Raw genomic sequence first — 18,289 nt, 5'->3', positions numbered from 1 at the left:
GATCTGCCAAGCCCCACAAGTTTATCCGCCATTTAGCCGAATACTGCAAGAATAGTCAAATAGTCAAGTTTAGATGGCGAGGGCCGCAAGACCATGGGGGTTCGTTGACCATCATAGGAGAGAGAATGAAAGACTAACAGCACATCTACTGATAATCAGGTAGGTTGCAATAGAGCAGCTCTCGGTCAAATTGACTTTCATTTTAACCTCCCAACCGTCGTCCTCTCCGGCAACAGCCTACTGCCTCAAGTGAATCAATCCTATCCGGACCTAGTTGCATTTGAACCGCAGCTATCCAGCCACCCTTGATGTGCCAATGATGCCAAATCTCCAGATCTCCAGGGTCAAACACCGAAACTGTGGATCCATATGCCTAAAAGGCTTTATTTATCACCCTGACCGTGCTGTGCGATTGATGATCGAGTCGACCCGGGCAGCGGTGTTGGCCAATGCTTCATCGCAATATCGGTATCCAACCAGCTGCACAGATATAGGCGCGTCCTTATAGTCTTCCGGTCCCGTGTCTGCCAGGTGTGAGAGGTTAGCAAGCTTATCCTACTAGAACTCGAAGGAGTGTTTCACATACACAGACTATACATGCGAGCATCGTCGGGGCCGAATCGGGCATTGCTGGGTTCATCCACCACGTCGGATTCGCACACTGTTTCTACGGGAATGACGACGGCCGGGTAATCGAGATAGTTCCACAAGCCAGTGTAAGTCGCCGTCGTCCACTGATCCAAGGGCACGGCTGTGTGCTGCGCCGGCGGCATCAGGATCGCGTCGAGTCTATTGTCGAGGAAGAGCCTGAGGTATTCGCGTGCTGCTGCTTGACGACGCACGTTGAGGGCAAAGAATCCCCGCAGATCGGTGCCTGGGAAGGTATTGATCCTAATTGCTTTGACGGAAGGAACTTCAGGCTCCCCAGTTCGGGCGAATAGCTCGAGGTAATTCTTGAGATAGGAGATACCTCGCGTCAGTCTTTTTCTTCCAAAAGCTTCGAGTAAGAGGAGATGGGACATTGCAGCTTACTTCGCTTCCCAGCAACGTCCAATACCGAATCAGGTCGAAATAGTGGTCTTTGACATTGGGCAAGGAAAGCGGTACGAGTTCAATATCCTCGTGTTGTCGCAGAAGGTCCGCTGCTTTCTGGAGGCCACGCCGAACCGGTGGCGAAGGAGTGTACATACCATCGTCGGCGACGACGCCTATCCGAAGCTTCTTCTTGGGCTCGAGATTCACCCACGGTATCGATATCACCGTGCTGTCATACCGCCAGGTTTGTGCTGACATTGTTGTTTTGAGGAAAAGAGCTACATCCCGAAGCGACGTGGCCATCGGTCCGGCCGACGAGCGCACCCCATCTGTACCAGGAGTTGTGAGATCCCTTACGCCACCATGGGGAACCAATCCGACACTGGGTCTGAATCCATATATGCCATTGCAGAGGGAGGGGATACGGATACTCCCGCCAATATCCGTACCGACTCCGAGCACGCTGCCTCGAAGGGCAAGGAGAGCACCTTCGCCGCCAGTGCTTCCGCCTGCCGTCAATGCCGTATTGCGAGGGTTCAAGGTCCTGCCAAAGACATTGTTATGGCTGTCGCCGGTCATGATCGTCTGTGGAAGATTTGTCTTGCAGTACAGCACTGCGCCCAACTCAAGCAGCATGGCGGCAGTCCCACTGTCTTCGTCTGCTGGTTCGTTCACAAAACATGCCAATCCTGTCGATGTGTCATATCCAGAGACCTGGAAGCTATCTTTCAGCGAGATTGGGAGGCCGTGAAACGGACGCAGCGGCTTTTCAGGGTTTTGTTTCCGTTCACGATCAAGTGTACGGGCTCTCTCGATGGCCTGGTCGAAGAAAATCTCCGTCAAACAGTTGGTCTGTCTCCACGGTGAGTGTTATGATGCAAGGCACGCCACGAGACGAAGATGCGGATTGACCAACCAGTTGCTGTGCAACGGCTGCCCTTTTACAGAAAGCCACCGTGACCTCCTCTGCTGACCATACTCCATCCTTGAGCTTCTCCAGAAGCGCGGTCGCGTCAAAGTTCGAGGTGATATCGCATTCGGTGTCTGTCAAGATGCCACACGTCTGCGGCACGTGCATGAGATTTGTGAGCCCATGGTATTGATCAGAGGGTACCAGCCATTCTTTGGGGATCTTGGACTGCCGTTCCAACTGCTTCTCGGCCGCGATGGCTTGGTAATTCTTGGGGGCGCTCGACATGTTGCTCTGCACGTCTTCTGCTTCTCAGAGTAGTAGCCGTTTGATTGCCTTTGCTGTAATGGGAGACGTCCATCGCTGGCACTCTTATACTGCGGTGGGAGCTCTCGACCCTGTCCCCAAACACCATGATTCATCTTGCTGGGAGTAAATGGGGCGGAGGCTCACCGCATGGTGCTCAAACCATTTAAGAATTCGCCGGTTCCGGTTCGAAAACAATCCGATTCCACGCAGTTGAGACGAGGGCTTGGGTCAGGCCCCCGAGTCCTGAGGTCGACGTGCAAGGTTCTGGTGCGACATTCCCCTCCTGCATCCCTTATATCTCTCATTCGGACTCATGTCCCGCGGGAGTTGAGCTTTTGTGTTTCTCTCTCCGTAAAAGTTCGCTTTAGCTTTTCAGGAAGGACTAATCCTATATCAAACCCTCAAACCCTCCGGTCATCGTTCCGGTCAATTGTGGATTCCCGGCTGGTTGCGCCAATCGGGAGCTTGATGGTCTATTCGAACCTCCCCACCTGCGTGACCACGTTGTGTCCCTTTCCAACCTTGGAAACCGACCTCTTACCTTCGTCTTCGGGGCAGCACTCTCAACAATAAGCGTGTGAATCGCGACTGGAAGATTGATTCTGTTCACTTCTGTGAACCTCGCCTCCTGATTGATAGCGAGGACGACTTTACCGCCGTCATTGATTGGGTTCACCCCAGAAAAGTCCCGTTTCTGCTGCTTTGGGGATCAGTCGCTGTTCTCTCTCGCCCTCCCTCCTTCATTTGCTGGTGTCCTCTTGCCGGGCTACTCTGGAAGGTCAAAATGGCGTCAGTTACGCCCCGGCGCCGTGGAGTCCGGACTGCGTGTGACCGATGTTATTCACTCAAGGAACGGTGCGAGCGGACACCGATGACATCCAAGTGTATCAGATGTGAGAGGCTTGGTCATATTTGCCTGAATGTGCGTCCACTACGACAAGCGGGTCGAAAGCCCCAGCACCAGGAGCGAAGAGCCTCTGAAACAGGGTCCAGCGATTCAAGTACGAGCGATCTATCGCACCGCGACGTCGGTGACTGGCTGCGGGATGTCCCTGATCTTGGCCCGGAAGAGAGGGAACTGATGGCGTACCTCCTTTACCAACCCGAAACCCTGCGCTTCTCCGTGGTCAGCCCGAGCTTTGAGAACGCCCAACGGCGGTCGTTGGAAGCTCCATTGCCGGCCGCTTGGCCTGTACTCAAAGACGCTTATCTCGCCTATGCAGGTGGGCTGCGAGCGTCTCATGCCGACACCACACCCGGTGTAAACGTGGACGCTAACCTCCGCCGTGCATCTTCCGCCATGAGAACATTGCGTATGCTGCCAGTAGCAAGTCCCGAGGATGCCGCGTTGTGTCTGACCCTGGGAGCTGCATTGGCCATGTATATCTACACTGCCGTGGGTGTTGGTGTACCCGACATCTGCCACTACTGCCTCAGCACTGCTAGGCCTTACATTGAGCCGATGGCATCGACCCCTGAGACTGACTCTCAGCTTGTCTTTCTCGTATTGCTCGAGGTGATGGACTGCGCGGTCCACCGCCGGAAGCCGACACTCAAGATCCAGTCACCATCACCTACCAGCGTGGATCGCCACTTGGGGCTCTGCCTCCCTCTCCTGCCATACTACTACGATCTCTGTGCCGTCAGCCACTCGCTGGTCAGCCCCGGCAATGCCGATATCATAGCCACATTCCACCAGCATCTCGCCGGTATTCAAGCCGCCGTGAATGCATGGCAGCCAACCCCGCCAAAGAACTTCATCAACAAGTTCTCGCCCGTCGAAGTGGTACACCTTCTAGCACAAGCGAGAGTGTATCGATTGGCGGCTCTGCTTCTCGCCCATCGCATCCAACACTCCTTTGGCCAGCAGGACGATCAGGCAGACATCTGGTCGCGTGAGGTGCTGATGGAGCTCGAGCTGGCTCGACGGACGACGCGGCGGTCGCTCCGGTTTGTCACGCTGCCTTTTATCACTGCCGCCATCGAGATTCGAGACCCGGTGGCACGGACCAAGGCGGTGCAGGACGTGGACGAGTACGTTGATCAATTTATGCCAGTCGTGCAAGAAGCCACCAAGACGTTTTTATTGCGGATCTGGCGCGAGCGGGATGCTCAGGAGATATCTTCCTGGTTTGACTCGCTTCACAAGCCATGTGTTATACTCGACTCTCTGAAGGGATCGAGCCGCGTGTGAACATTAGGTGATGAAGACAAGGGTCAACATAGGAATGAACATCATGTGAAGATTGTCACACTCACTACCTTGGCGTTCCACAATCAACGTCAAAAATCCAACCTTTGGCAACAATATATATATATATATATATATATATATACATTTGCTGCCAACGCGAATCGAACGCCAATACTTCCAACCAGCAAAAAGTTCAGATCGGACCGGCTCATCTTATCTTACCTTTCTCCCCCCCCAACAACTAGGTTCCAGCGCCCTTCGTCCAATTTCCATATTGGAACCACCACCTTGCACTGCGCTGGAACTCGTTGTTTTCTTTGATGTGATATGGCGAGACCATCTGCTACCCTCCTCACCACCCCAAGCTTGGGGGGAGTGAGGAGGCAACAGCGAGCACATATCATATTTCATCAAAGGAGGGGGAGAAAGGCCCCGCCCACCAAACCCGATCTGAATTTTTTTTGTACAAATTCCCCTACTCAAAGGAGGTAGCATTATTTAATGAGGTCTTGTTATCGCTGTTGCGCCTTTTTTCAACCGGGGAATTTGTGACAGCTTTTCTGGGGGTTTAAATTATATGTCACAAATTCACGGTCACGGGCATAGTGGAGAATCATGGGGGAGGAAGGGTGATGTGAATGTGAGTGTCTATGTGGTGGTGGTTTTATATCGATGGCTTGGCGGGAGGTTGTGGTGTCACATACTGCCAACTGATTCTATCTGCATTTTCCTCCTGTTGGCACAATTATCACTCAGATACCCTCGCAACGATCGCAATACTATTTTATCTGCATTGCAACCCACCTGGAGTGTGCCAGATACTCCGCCAGCACAAGTTGAAACCTCTAACAAGTGGGAACCCCCGCTGCCTGACAAGTGAAGCGAGAGGCTTTGACTTGTCCAAATATACCGAGTACAAAATCTTCCCTGCATATATGAGCTACCATCTTCAAAATTGGACGCCTCAATTTCAACGCTAATGCCCCTTCATCAGACAGATTGGCTGTGTTCTGCTCGTTTACACAACCAGGAACGACATGGTGCAGCTCGTATGTACTAACCACTTTGGGTCGATGCCTGGCTAGCCTGCGCCTCGATCCATTATGTACATCAAACCGAGCAAGCCAGACCATACCAGGACTACTTCAGCAGCACCAGCGGATTCTGTGAGTAACTCGTACTCGGATGGACCAACCTCGATCGGCAAAGCAGGGCCTTTTAATTTACTTCCACTGCCATCTTTTGGGGCTGGCTAACTTTCCAGCTCCCTGTACAAGGTACCAGGTATACCACGGCTATGCTATGCTGCGTTTCCGCCCCTCAAATTTCGATTCTGGCACCCCAGGATGTTCACGACGAGTGCGTGTCCAACGAGGCTGCGAGTTGATTTATTGGCATGCAATATCAGGCGCCCGAGCCCGGTGAGGACAAAGGAGATATAAGAATGGACCGCGCATTTCTTGTTGCTGGCAGGAACACAAGCCATCTCCAATCCTCTCGAACCGATGAAAGCGAAGATGAAGCGCACTACTGCACTCTCGCTCTCTACCCTGTTTGCCATCTCTTTAGCGCAGTTCCCGTCTGCCCCTACTGGGCTCGATGTTGTTACCTCCAAGGTCAACCCTCGGGTCAAAATCTCCTATAAGGAAGTGAGTATCCTGCAAGAAGTCACATCCATCTACCTAACAGAATGACAGACGAATATCTGCGAGACCACACACGGAGTCAAGTCCTACAGCGGTTACGTCCATCTTCCTGGGACCCTCCTCGCGGACGTCGGCGGCTTCGACATCAACACCTACTTCATCTATTTCGAGGCGAGACACAATGCCTCGACCGCTCCGCTTGCCATCTACCTCGCTGGGGGCCCGGGCGAGAGCTCCATATACGCGGCGTTGGCGAGTGAAAGCGGCCCGTGCTATGTCAACGTCGCAGGCAACGACACGACGATCAATCCGTGGTCGTTCAACAACCACGTCAACATGCTCTACCTCGACCAGCCCGTCCAGACTGGATTGTCGTACGACGAACTCGTCAACGGCACCTTCGACATCGAGACGCTGCTCATCACCCCAGAAGATTTCACTTCCTCATCTATACCCGCCACGAATGCAACTTTCCAAGTCGGCACGTTCTCCAGCCAAAATCCACTACATACGACAAACACGACCGTGTCGAGCGCGAGAGCCCTGTGGCACACCGCCGAGCACTGGCTATCCTCCTTCCCGGGCTACTCGACCTCGTCCAAGAAAGTCAGTATCTGGGGCAACTCGTACGGCGGGTTCTGGGCGCCCGAGACCGCCGCGCTGTTTAGCAAGAAGCTCAAGACCCTCCCGGCCAAACACCCGCTCAAGCCCAAGGCACTGACGGTGGACACCCTGGGCATCACCAACGGGTGCATCGACTTCGAGTACTCCATCCAGGGATACCCGCAGTTCGCATACAACAATACCTACGACGTGCGGTTCATCCCTGAAGCGATCTACAACGAGACCATGGACAATATCACGAAGCCCGAGGGCTGCTTGGATCTCATCAAGAGGTGTCGCTCGCTCGGGCTGGCCGGTGACCCGCAGTTCAACGGGAATAATGAGACTGTCAACGAAGCGTGTCTGGCGGCTTCGGCGAGCTGCGAGGGCATCATGGGCGCATTCGACGCGCTCAATAATGTGAGTTGGATATCACACGTCCTTTTTGTCCCCCCTTCTCCATCTACTTGGTCTCCTATCCCCCTTCGCCCTCGCTCTATCCCTCATCCAACTTTCCCTGTACATCCGACAGCGTCCATACATATAAATATCCATGATATAGCTAACGCAACGCCCACCCCAGCGAAGCGACTTCGACGTCGCGATCCCCAGCCCCGACCCCTGCCCCTACTACGTCTCTGTGAGCGAGTACTTGAACCGGCCGGACGTGCAGCACTCGCTAGGTGCACCCCTCAACTTCACCTACGACTCGGTGCTCGTCACGGGCGTCTACGGCCTCCTGCCGCCACCTACCCCCTTCGTCGGCACGGGCGACAGTTTCCGCCAAGCGGGTCTCCGCAACATCGAATCCCTCCTGACAGAGGGCGTCAAGGTCGCGCTCGTGTTCGGCGACCGCGACTACCGCTGCCCGTGGACGGGCGGGGAGGCCACAGCCCTGGCGGCCCGGTGGGCGCACCAGGCAGAGTTTGCCACTGTCGCGGGGTACGAGGCCGTGAAGGGCGGCGGCGCGAAGCATCCAGCTCTCGTGAAACAGTTCTCCAACCTGTCATTCACGCGCGTCCTCGACGCCGGACACGCCGTCAGCGCGTACGCCCCCGAGACCGTCTCCGTGGTCTTCGACCGCGTCATGCTCGGGCGCGACGTCGCGACGGGGTCGCGCCCCGTCGGGCAGAAATACCATTCCACGGGTCCCGTGGATAGTTGGGCGTGGCGGAATAAACTGCCCCCGGCGGACGAGGTGCCCCGCACGTGTGTGGTCGAGGGGGGGTTTACGGAGACGAATCCGTGGGAGGAGTTGGTGTCGGCGTGAAGAGATAGGGAGATATAGGTTCGTGGATACATGCTGGTTGGGTGAGTGGTTACTATGTGTCATATGCATGATTACTGTGTCATATGTGTCATATGTGGCCTTGTGCGACCTGTGCGATATGACTTTCTTGGGCAATACGCGTGATATCTGCGGCATGTATGATATACGTGATATGTGTGACAGGTACGCTACTATAATATATAAGGTATATGTACCTAGTCGTCGGCGGTGGCGGTGATGGCGACGATACTTGATTGATTGATTGTAATACACCATATGCGAATACTTCACACTCCCCCGTCCAATAGCTCAGTCAAATGCGGGAAGAACAAAACCAATAAACAAAATGAAAGTACAGACTCATTTATCTACATCGTTTAAACGGTATCATCACTTCCCCCCTCCATCATCATCCGCTGCAGCTCCGCAGCAACCATGCCCACGATGAACGGCTGCTGCGACGTCGTGAACATGTATCCGCGACTCGTGTATCTCAACTCTTTCAGAAGAACCGCGGAGCCCGCGAGGTATGCGCCCGGCAGGCCAAACGCTGTGTAGAAAGAGCCGTAGATAAGGAAGTGATGGTCTCGAAACTTAGGCATCATAGCCGAAGCAGCACTCGCGGACGCGCTTCGTGGTCTGGCGCTCGACCATAGAATTCCAACCCCAACACTGTCGTACAAGAGGACTGTCATGCCGGAGGGGCCGCGCATTTTCTGAACCATCTCTATCGGATTGCACTGCTCTACCATCCCGTCACGCTGACCCTTAAATGCGGAATCGACTAAAAGGGTGACATAGGTCGTTCGGCCACACGAGCGCACATGGTCAAGTAGCGAGTTGATGCTGTTACCGTACTGTTGGACTTTGGGGGCTCCCTTTTTGGATGCGACGCGAAACCCTGCCCAGGCTGCCTGGGGTGCTGATTCCGGGACTAGAAAGACGTGCTTCTTGAACCCCAATACCGGACGACAGAGAGCTGCAACGGTTGACATGAGACCAATAAACGAGTCAGGGTAAGTAAGAGCCTCCGGGGTCCTCGTGAGCCTTTCAACGAGCTTCTCGACTTGGATATGTAGTTGCGACGTGCCTGTGATCCAGCGAGCACCTCCAGAGCCGAGCCCATATTTACTACGTGCTGTGTGGCCAGCACCCAGTATAGCGTCGCTGTGTATTGTGTCTGTGCTCCTTACATCTTGGTCGACAAGTCGTCGAATATAGTTGGCTGTTTGCAGTGCCTCGATTCCTTCCCGCTCCGGAGGTGGCTCGTCAAGGTAGTTGAACAATCGGGCCTCAAATTTGGTGTTCCTTATTAGCCCAATACTTCGAGCAGCCGTAACGATTGCCACGATAAGTCCATTTACCGTGTCGTTATCGTGATCTGCTGAAAGACAAATGCGGACGCGGGACTCCCAAAAGGGAACTGCGGGAGTTGACACTGGCGTTGCGAGCAGTCCGACCTTCCTAAGTGCATAAGACATTTTTGCTGCCATACTGGGCCGGCCTGCGTAAACTGGTAGAATGGGAGAGATTGCATTACCGTAGACATGGATATTTGCCCGGCGCAGTTCTTCGCGGACGAAGGTAGTCATTACCGCCAACCTCCGCAGATGACGCTGCAGCAGGGTTGGCTGACCCAAGACATTCAGAGTCTGAATGATAGATGAGGTCGGAATAGGATCCACTCCGGCAACAAGCATCTCCTCACGACGCCTCAGAACTGCAGAGGCAAATCGAGATTTCCCACACACAATGCCACCAATTGCGCCTACTGACTTGGACAATGTTGCAGTGCGCATATCGAAGAGGTCGCTTGGGACGAGTTTGTCAGGGTGCTGTTCATTCCAAACCTCGATGCAACCCCGACCAGAACGGCCGAGGCACATCAAGGAATGAGCTTCATCTGCGAGCAGCGTGAAGTCATACTTTTCCTTGAGGCGCGTGAGCTTGTCGAGAGCCGGGACCGCGCCGTCCATGCTGTTTCTTTTAGCAAATGATTTATGGGATGACATGATGACTGACCTGTAGAAGCCCTCAATCGCGACCAGTACATTCGCAAATCTGCCTTTGTATTCGGCAATCATCTCTTCCATTCTTTCCAGATCGGCGTGTGGGAATTTCTTGACGAGTCCGGCATGACTGAAGTATGCGGCGACGTGCATCGAGTTGTGGCACTTGTCGTCAAGCATGACAAGCCAGTCCTCATTCAGGATCGCCGAGAAAGCCAGTAGATTGGAACCGTACCCTGTACTGGTAGTGCAACAAAAGTCGGCTGAGAAGAATCTGGCAATGCCGTCGTGCATAGCCGATTCCAGGGATCGTACTGCACTTGAGTCGGCCACGGGCAACTTCTCAAGTGCTAGGTGCTGCAACTCTTCAGCCTCTTTGGTGAGGTGGTAGAAACCAGCATAGTTGTGTGATGCCGCTTGAATAACAATCTGCCTTGTACCCTGACCGTCTTGAATTTCCAGCTTTGGAGCCCAGCGGCCCAGCAATATGCGCTCGTTCTTTCCGCTCCGGTTGTCCAGCGGGTAGACGTAGCAGTGATTGAACCTCCCTACCGCAGAGATGGGCTGCTGCTCATGCTCGTGCTGTTGCAGTGAAACTTTGCCGCGTGTGTATATAAGTCTGACAGTCTCAGCAAGCTTTGTCCAGGTGGTAGTTGTTGGCGATTGATAGACATCATGTTCAAGGGGTTGTCGCGGAAGAGAGTCGTCTGGAGACTGGAAAGAGATGGATGAGCAGACTGGCTTTGTATACTAGAGTCCTGTAAGCACAATGTCTACAATCACGCTCGATATTTTCGTGTTGACTCACTTGAAACTCCTTAGCACCCGACTCGGAACTATCTGAGCTGGTTATCGAGGCTGTCTCATGGATGCTTAGAATGATTGGCGGCTTCCCTACTTCGGGCGACTCAAGGCAGCCTAAAGCGCTCTTTTGCTGTGTGAAATCCATGATCTGGTGAAAGAATATCTGGTGTGGTTGAAGCCATTCGATAGACTGACTTGTTGTCGTGGGCACGCTGAACCTGATAAGTAACCTGAGCACGCCATGATCCTGCGTCCAGACCACATCGTAAGATCTAGCGCAGCCGACATTTCAGGTCAGGGTAGCAGCTGAAGTAGGTATGGACAACGTGGTGCACTTTGCTCGTTTGCACGAGGCTATTTTTGTACAGATATCCCTTGCCAATCAAGCAATAGTCGCTCGCCCTGTTCAGATTTGACCACAGCTGCTGCCGAGATCGGAACCAGTATAATACAATCAATTCACCGCCTCCTATCAGGCTTGCTTGCAGGGTGCTGATGCCAATGACATTGAGAGCGGCTTTTGCTGTAGCGATTTGGTTAGGTACCAATGGACGGCTGGCTGAAAAGGAAGGGTCGGCATCAACGTTAGCCTCAACTCTATCCAACAGTTGGAACTCCCAACAGCAAGGGAGTGTCCACAACGATCTGGATGAGTCCAACCCGAGTTCAATGGCCTGTATTTAGCAAGTGTGAACAAGCCTCATGTGCCGTCTTCGGTCTAGGCGGTTCATGTGGAGCCAATAGTGAAGAGCGCATTCTCGGATAGGAAACCGTTGTGCTGACTTGGCCGGCCTAGTGGAGGGTGTTCAGATCGCCCGCGTAGAGAGGCTCGCATTGTCTGCTATATACCTCTCCTTCAGCCGCGGATTACACTTCATCGTGTGCCAGTTCCAGCCGTGCTTTGTCCATACTTGTGAGGAGGTGGTCTGCCACAGACGGTTGGCCGAAGAGGTCAGCCAGCCAGCTTAACAACTCTGGGCGGTGTGGGCGATATAATCATATCATTCGTGGCATATACAACTCCGTACCGCAGAACAAGGGCCTCTCATTGAGTTTAAAGGCCTCGTATACAGGTGCATCTGGAATTTGGGGCGACATGACGAGTTGTAGCTGTGTCTTCTCCGTTTAGCGACAGATGTAAGCAACGAGTGTAATTCAGCTGCTGGAGATGGCACACGGCCTTTGTGGTGGGCCGTGGATCATGTTCAATCGGGTGACGTTTGTCCACCGAATTCACAAGTCCAGACTCGGTTCGTGAGCGACTGACTGCGAGTTCTTGTTCTCGGCCGAAGCAGCTCGACTGAGGCCTCCGAGACGAAGGGCGCAGTCCAACAACCCCGCATTGTCGGAGCGGGTAGTTTATGGTTCCGCGTTGGTGCCAGATGGATGTGGGCGCCTCTATTCAGCAAATAATGAGAGTTGTTTGCGACATGACCTCTTCAAAGAGCGAGGTAGAATAGATGGTGAGGATATTATTGTTAGTGTAGTACGTGTAGCTTGGTTCGGCCAAGCATTACGCGAAATCGATGTTGATGTCGAATTCAATGATCTGAGTCATTTCCAGTCATTCCCAGCACTTTCACTCCCACCAGCAATCACCATCAAGTACAAATTACTTGTCTCCTTATACTTCACCCTCCAAGCGTCGATGAGCTGCCCAAATTAACATGGACTACATCAAGCGTCTTCCCCCTATTGCCTCGCGAGACCGCGCTGCAAATGCTGCTGTTCTCACTGGCGCATCGACTTTGGCATTGAGCGCGCTCGTCTGGTGCATCCGAGATTATCATGCCTTCCTGGCTCTGGGACCTGGCGGAGTTCCATACAATGTCAAGGGCTGGGCATTCGTGACCATGATTCGAATATTTGCTCTTTCTAAACGCGGCGCAACCCAGGTCTCAGACTACCCAGCCGACGGTGCACACGAAGACATCAAAAATCTGCCATTGAGAAAAGGCGAGCGCGCGGCCGTCGGGGGAATCATCCCACATCGTCAGCTTTCACAGCATTCGCCTGATGAGATGAAGCCGGTATGATTGATCGTGACATTGATGACCAGCCGCTGGGTCGCTGATCGATTTTCAGTACATCACCAACATGTTCAAGAATGTCGTTGTACAAAACAGCGAACTGCTGGAAGAACGCCTCTCTATATATGAGAAACACAATCCCGCCATTTTCATACGCGAAGATATCCTCGCGAGCAAGGATCCATCAGCTCCCAAGCCGTCCTCGACGGCTTACACTGCTCGCGGCGAATGTGGGCACGTCCACCCTGATGTAAGTAGCGAAGACCTCTGACTGCTTGCACATCTTAATGCACCTGATTATCAACTCCTAGTTGCTGATCTTGCGGTCTGTTAGTACTCAATCCATCTATACCTTGCCCCGGCAGACGCTCGACTCATCATCGAGAAAGGCTGGGGAGAACGCCACAGATTGTCAAAACCGAAGACGGCAAGATTGAAATTCGAGAAAGCTCATGTCGCCGACACATACCTCATGATATACGGACCCAGAGACACGGATGAAATCGAAGTTGTGCGCAAAATCTTACAAAACAGTGTCCGGTTTATGTCAGGAAGAGAAGACGTTCAAGCTCCAGAATGGAAGGTGGCCCTGGCTGCTAAATAATCTGCAAAGGCTATCGGCAGAACATATACGGTCACGGTGAGACGATCGTCGTTGGGTAAATGGTGTAACTAATATCACAAAACTAAGGGTTTCTTCAATATGATCACTCCGTACTCGTTGAAATTGACGTTACAGCACGCTGTACAGACACCCTTCGGTTATTCAAAAAAGCACCACCACTAGAGAGTGACAATGCCTTCCTCAACTGACGTTGTGTCCCAGCTCTCGGGGTCGTCCTTCCTGATAGCCCAGTGCACTACCCAGTGCATCTCCTAATGGCTCTATCACCCACGCCTGTGTCCACCGACCACACTAGCAGACAGCACTTGTTGGAGAATGAGCGATTTCTGATTTGTTTGTCCATGGCTCAACACCCCTCTCGTTGACTGCGCCTCAATCCTGCCCTTTACCTTGTTCTCCCGTCGTCAATCTCATCCCCCACCTGCAGGTGATCCAGGCAAAGCGACAGGAAGCAGGCGTTTTGATTCGCCAGACTCGGTACCTACCCCGGGAATACATATATGGGGGCAAAGCTATTTGTCTTGGTCCTTGATTTTCCCTGACTAGCACTATCCATGTGGAGATCGACCTGCTTGCATGTGCTGTCCGTTTGGGGGTCATTCACTGTTTGGTAAAAATGGCTCATACAAATTGCACCTGCACGACTACACACCTGCTCTACGCAATGCGCACAACCCAGGAGTAAAACGAGGAAAGCTGGAGATGTCCTGCTGGTGTTCGAAATTCACTCATATAACAAAGACATTCCCATGCACTACATGGGGGAACAATATCCACCATTCCCACAAATGAGCGACAGTGTGCTTTTTCTACAAATGGCCCTGATTCTCACCATCGCAACTGCATACTTTCTGTGTCCCTTTGGCTTGGCTGCAGTTACCTTGCTATATTTTCTGGTCTTTTGAAGGGAAACAGCAACCAAGTGCGACACCAATTTCTTCCGCTTTTTCACGCAGGGTCTGTTGGCCACGGTTTCACTTTGATTCAATCTTCGCTTCTGCTCTCGCCTGCTCCTGGTCGGGACAGAGGCCGTGCATCGAAGTCTCAGGTGCAAAGCCCCCTAACAAAGGCACCGTTAAGAGTCGGCTTGAAATCGGTCCTCCTAAGGGTTCAGGCACATGGCCTCGAATGTTGGTGGTGGTCTTCAATCAAGGACCATCTGGGAGCCATCAGCAACGAAGCCCATGGCCACTGTTTCGAGAATCACAGGTGAGTAAGCTTGAGTTTATTGCCCAGGAGAGAAGATGTTTATTTAAGACACGGCCAGTCACCTCGGCGTCGTCGGTGCCATCAAGGCCGATTGATCAGATCACGGACGCGTACCGTCGTCGATACGCATCTTACCTCGCCTCAACTTTTCACATCAGCGTCGAGGCGGCGAATCTCGAGGCGGATTATCAGTTGCAGCCTCGTCGCCGATCTGAGGCCTCTGAATCCGAAGTCCACAGAGTGTAAAATGGGCTGGCTTCAAGATGTATGGGCACCGCCCTGAGGGGAGACTGTCGAAGGATATCCAATTGAGGGTGATCATTCATTCAGCACGTATCAGAGTCGACGTTGTCAGAACCTTAGGTACCTTAGGAGATGAAATGCATGGGCCTGGTCCCTGCCCAACTAGCTGACTTTTCCCTCGGTCAGGGTTTTACTCAGCGCGCAGCAGTGGCCACTAGAACAGAGTCGCTGAAAGGTCTCCCCCTGGCCCCTGGGAAATATTAGGTTCGTCTAAATCAAGCGAGTGCTCGGGGACTAGACGACATGCTTGACAAGTAAAGAGTTTCGGTAGATCCGTTGTATGGAACCGACCCCCTGTTAGCTTCCCAGAACCGGTTGAGGGCATTCTTCCCTCCATGACAGTCGCAATCTGGGGTTTCTGCCAAAGGACCATCAAGACTCACTTGGTTGAGATGACTTGAGCCATGGCCCATCTCCTGGTGTGGTGTAAAGATGTCTCCACTGGCATTGGAGGCCCAAGGTAGACTTGGAGGATCGACGAGACCATTGAAACGGGGCTTGAGATAGTCAGACGCGTCTTCCAGACTCAGCAGCAAAAATGCCTCATATGAAGATTGTCAGAGAGAGGGAGAAGTATGTGCTTGAGCATCCTCTTCCTACCAAGCCTGGTAAGGGTCATGCTGAATCAAATAGGGGAGGAGATGCAGATTTATTAAATGTGGCATTGTCCGCAGGAGAAACGCCCTTCGACCAGGGTTCAAAGGCACCATCTCGATGGAAAAGGAAGGCTGCGTAACCGCGACCAATTGTAAGCCGCCTTACAGCAAACTCCGCTCGTGTGCATTGGGCGTGGGATGCGTGTTCGGGAAGACGGAACAGCGCATTGACACTCGTCAACCTCTTGGCTTGATATCAATCCATCTTTGATCTTTTGTCCTGCCCTGTTCCCATTCATCCTACTCCTCACCGTTTGAGAGACCAGCACGTGCAGTCTTCGAGGAATGACCACAGACCGACGGTGCTCCTTCAATGGTAGCACAGCGGAAGAAGACTCAGATTTAAACGGCGAAGATGATGCTGGAGAATCTTCCCGCCTGGTTCCGAGGTAAATCCTGGTTGCTGAACAATAGCGCTGTGACCACTTTCTGATGCCGCCTTTAGTTCCAGTCCCATATCCAGAGTCCTGAGTACGTTGAAGCTGTCAACCTTTCACGAGCCAGGACGTTTGCACTGACACGATGACTGGCAGGACGTTTCCCTCGCTTTCTTCACCGCTCATCTGCCGCCCATGGCTGCGCGGTTGGTCACCACAACCGGGACTTCTCTCGTTACTCCGACTCTCGTGGAGTGAAGCGCAACTGTTTCTCTCAAGCAGTAGTCGAGATCTTTGCGACTGTCCGAGCCATCCTGGGATATTCATGGCTTAACAGCCTCCTGGTTTTCGTCCCGTTGGCCATCGCCAGCTACTTGGCTCGAGCAAACCATGTTCTGGTTTTCACAGCAAATGTCATCGCGGTAGTCCCATTGTCGAGCTTGCTCACCTGCGCGACGGAAAACATTGCACGAGAGTCAGGCGATGTGGTTGGAGCCTTGCTCAACGTGACGTTCGGAAACCTGGTCGAGATTGTGATCTTGTGAGTCCAGCACTGTATCATTACACAAATATCGAGAACTAACATCGACCAGTCTGTATGCAGACCGCTTCCAGTTCCTACACTATATCTCGCTGATGACTCAAGTGCCGCTCTCTATCATAAGCAATATGAAGTGGTGCAAGCCTCTCTTTTGGGCTCCATCCTCGTGAACCTCTTGCTCGTCTTGGGATTAGCAATCCTGGCCGGAAGTTTTTATCATCAAGAGCAGTCTCACAGAATAGAGGACGCACAGGCTCTGGCCTGCCTCCTCAGTGTGTCCGTCTTCAGCTTGCTCATACCTGTAAGGACCAAGTCAATCACAGAATGCTAGGTACTGTCCGAGGCTGATGCATCTCAGAGTGCCCTTGTCCACTCCTTTGACGATCTAGAGTCTGCTAGACCAGCCGTGTTAACCTTGAGTCGAGCGTCTGCGTTGACCTTGTTGGCCATCTATTTACTCTACATCTTTCTGCAGATCAAGAACACTATTGTCAACAGATCACCTGTGCGCGTTGTTGGTCCAGACAGCATGAATGGTTCTGTACGGATGAGTGGTGATGCTGCTGCTTCCAGTGGATTGTTATTTCCGCGTTCGATTCGGTTCCAAGATGAGGAAGCGGCCGGAGGCTATAAAAACACACCCCTTGTGCGGAAAGACAGCTTGGAGATGTCTGCGTTCGATGATTCCGGACAATCACAAATGGAGTCGGACGACATCAATGGACACCCTAACTTCGAAAGATCTGACGAGGATGAAGATGGCGACACACAGGGCCAGGATTGGAAAACTTCGTCTGACAAGATACGGAACCCAAGAAGCTCCATCTATCAATTTCCTGCGCGTAGACAAGGACCGGATTCCGGCAATTCGAGTCAACGGCACATGAGTCCTGCGGGCTTGCAGCCGTTAAGGTCGCATCGCTCGTCCTACGCAGGTTCAACATCCAGTCTTCCACGTCTGCTTTTGGGAAGCTCCATCGCCAATGTCGACAGTCCGAGTGATATTGTGAGGCTTGAGGACCCACCATTGGTTATTGGGAAACTAGCTTCCAGCTTACTCCTCGTTATCTCGTCCTTACTTGTGGCCTTCTGCGCCGAGTTCCTTGTGAACACACTCGATGATATTGTCGACTCTGGGCCATTTTCGGAAGCATTCATCGGGCTCATTATACTCCCAGTTGCTGGAAATTGTGCGGAGCTCATCACTGCGACCGCGGTCGCCACTGTAAGTCGCATTTTACCCTCGAAACACGGATGTAACCAAGCGGTCACGCTAAGAAGGACGCTGAGGTGGTTGATAGAGGCTAACAGATATCTACAGAAAGGCAAGTTCGACTTGGCCATCGGCGTCTCTGTTGGATCATCCGTTCAGATCTCTTTATTTGTCACGCCTTTGATCGTCATTGCGGGCTGGGCTCTGAACAGGGACATGACCATGTATTTTGGTATCTTTGAGACTGTGGCACTTTTCGCCACAACCTTTCTGGTGAACGTGCTCATTCTCTATCGCAAGTCAAACTTCTTGGAAGGAAGCTTGCTCTGTGCCTGCTACTTCATCATTGCGGTCGGAGCATTTCTCTTCCCCACACCAGATCATCGAGCTCCGCATGATCGTCCTCCGGACTAGCTTGGGCCGCTTCGCAACGAGTAGTGGAGAGGATATCGGATTGAACAAGATTGGAACGGTGATCGGTCCTGAGGACTTTTCACATCGCATCCTCCAAATCCCGAAAGGTGCAATCCGAAACAGCAAGGTGTGACGCCAAAG

At 52.7% G+C, this 18,289-nt stretch overlaps 6 protein-coding genes across 6 annotated transcripts; 4 read left to right on the top strand and 2 right to left on the bottom strand.

Annotated features, from left to right (window-relative positions):
- Nucleotides 1-390: 390 nt before the first annotated feature.
- Nucleotides 391-2,233, bottom strand: AYO20_07874 (hypothetical protein; the record flags this gene model as incomplete). The annotated part of the gene is made up of 4 exons (XM_022646158.1): nt 391-524; nt 587-953; nt 1,033-1,887; nt 1,952-2,233. The coding sequence occupies 4 exons, from the start codon at nt 2,231-2,233 to the stop codon at nt 391-393; spliced, it is 1,638 nt and encodes a 545-aa protein (XP_022497816.1).
- Nucleotides 2,234-3,038: 805 nt separating this feature from the next.
- On the top strand, nt 3,039-4,448 carry AYO20_07873 (hypothetical protein; the record flags this gene model as incomplete). Its single annotated transcript, XM_022646157.1, has 1 exon — nt 3,039-4,448. The coding sequence occupies one exon, from the start codon at nt 3,039-3,041 to the stop codon at nt 4,446-4,448; it is 1,410 nt and encodes a 469-aa protein (XP_022497815.1).
- Nucleotides 4,449-5,965: 1,517 nt separating this feature from the next.
- On the top strand, nt 5,966-7,967 carry AYO20_07872 (hypothetical protein; the record flags this gene model as incomplete). The annotated part of the gene is made up of 3 exons (XM_022646156.1): nt 5,966-6,097; nt 6,146-7,117; nt 7,260-7,967. The coding sequence occupies 3 exons, from the start codon at nt 5,966-5,968 to the stop codon at nt 7,965-7,967; spliced, it is 1,812 nt and encodes a 603-aa protein (XP_022497814.1).
- Nucleotides 7,968-8,344: 377 nt separating this feature from the next.
- Nucleotides 8,345-10,925, bottom strand: AYO20_07871 (hypothetical protein; the record flags this gene model as incomplete). The annotated part of the gene is made up of 2 exons (XM_022646155.1): nt 8,345-10,726; nt 10,785-10,925. 2 exons carry the CDS (start codon nt 10,923-10,925, stop codon nt 8,345-8,347), a joined length of 2,523 nt encoding a protein of 840 aa, XP_022497813.1.
- A 1,522-nt stretch (nt 10,926-12,447) lies between these two features.
- Nucleotides 12,448-13,414, top strand: AYO20_07870 (hypothetical protein; the record flags this gene model as incomplete). The annotated part of the gene is made up of 3 exons (XM_022646154.1): nt 12,448-12,810; nt 12,866-13,060; nt 13,145-13,414. The coding sequence occupies 3 exons, from the start codon at nt 12,448-12,450 to the stop codon at nt 13,412-13,414; spliced, it is 828 nt and encodes a 275-aa protein (XP_022497812.1).
- Nucleotides 13,415-15,888: 2,474 nt separating this feature from the next.
- Nucleotides 15,889-18,148, top strand: AYO20_07869 (hypothetical protein; the record flags this gene model as incomplete). Its single annotated transcript, XM_022646153.1, has 6 exons — nt 15,889-15,992; nt 16,049-16,074; nt 16,137-16,521; nt 16,585-16,822; nt 16,880-17,746; nt 17,843-18,148. The coding sequence occupies 6 exons, from the start codon at nt 15,889-15,891 to the stop codon at nt 18,146-18,148; spliced, it is 1,926 nt and encodes a 641-aa protein (XP_022497811.1).
- Between the last annotated feature and the right edge of the window lie 141 nt (nt 18,149-18,289).

This window comes from Fonsecaea nubica (genome assembly GCF_001646965.1).
Source record: "Fonsecaea nubica strain CBS 269.64 chromosome Unknown Scaff58, whole genome shotgun sequence".
Taxonomy (NCBI): domain Eukaryota; kingdom Fungi; phylum Ascomycota; class Eurotiomycetes; order Chaetothyriales; family Herpotrichiellaceae; genus Fonsecaea; species Fonsecaea nubica.
This window is presented reverse-complemented; position numbering and strand designations above follow the sequence as displayed.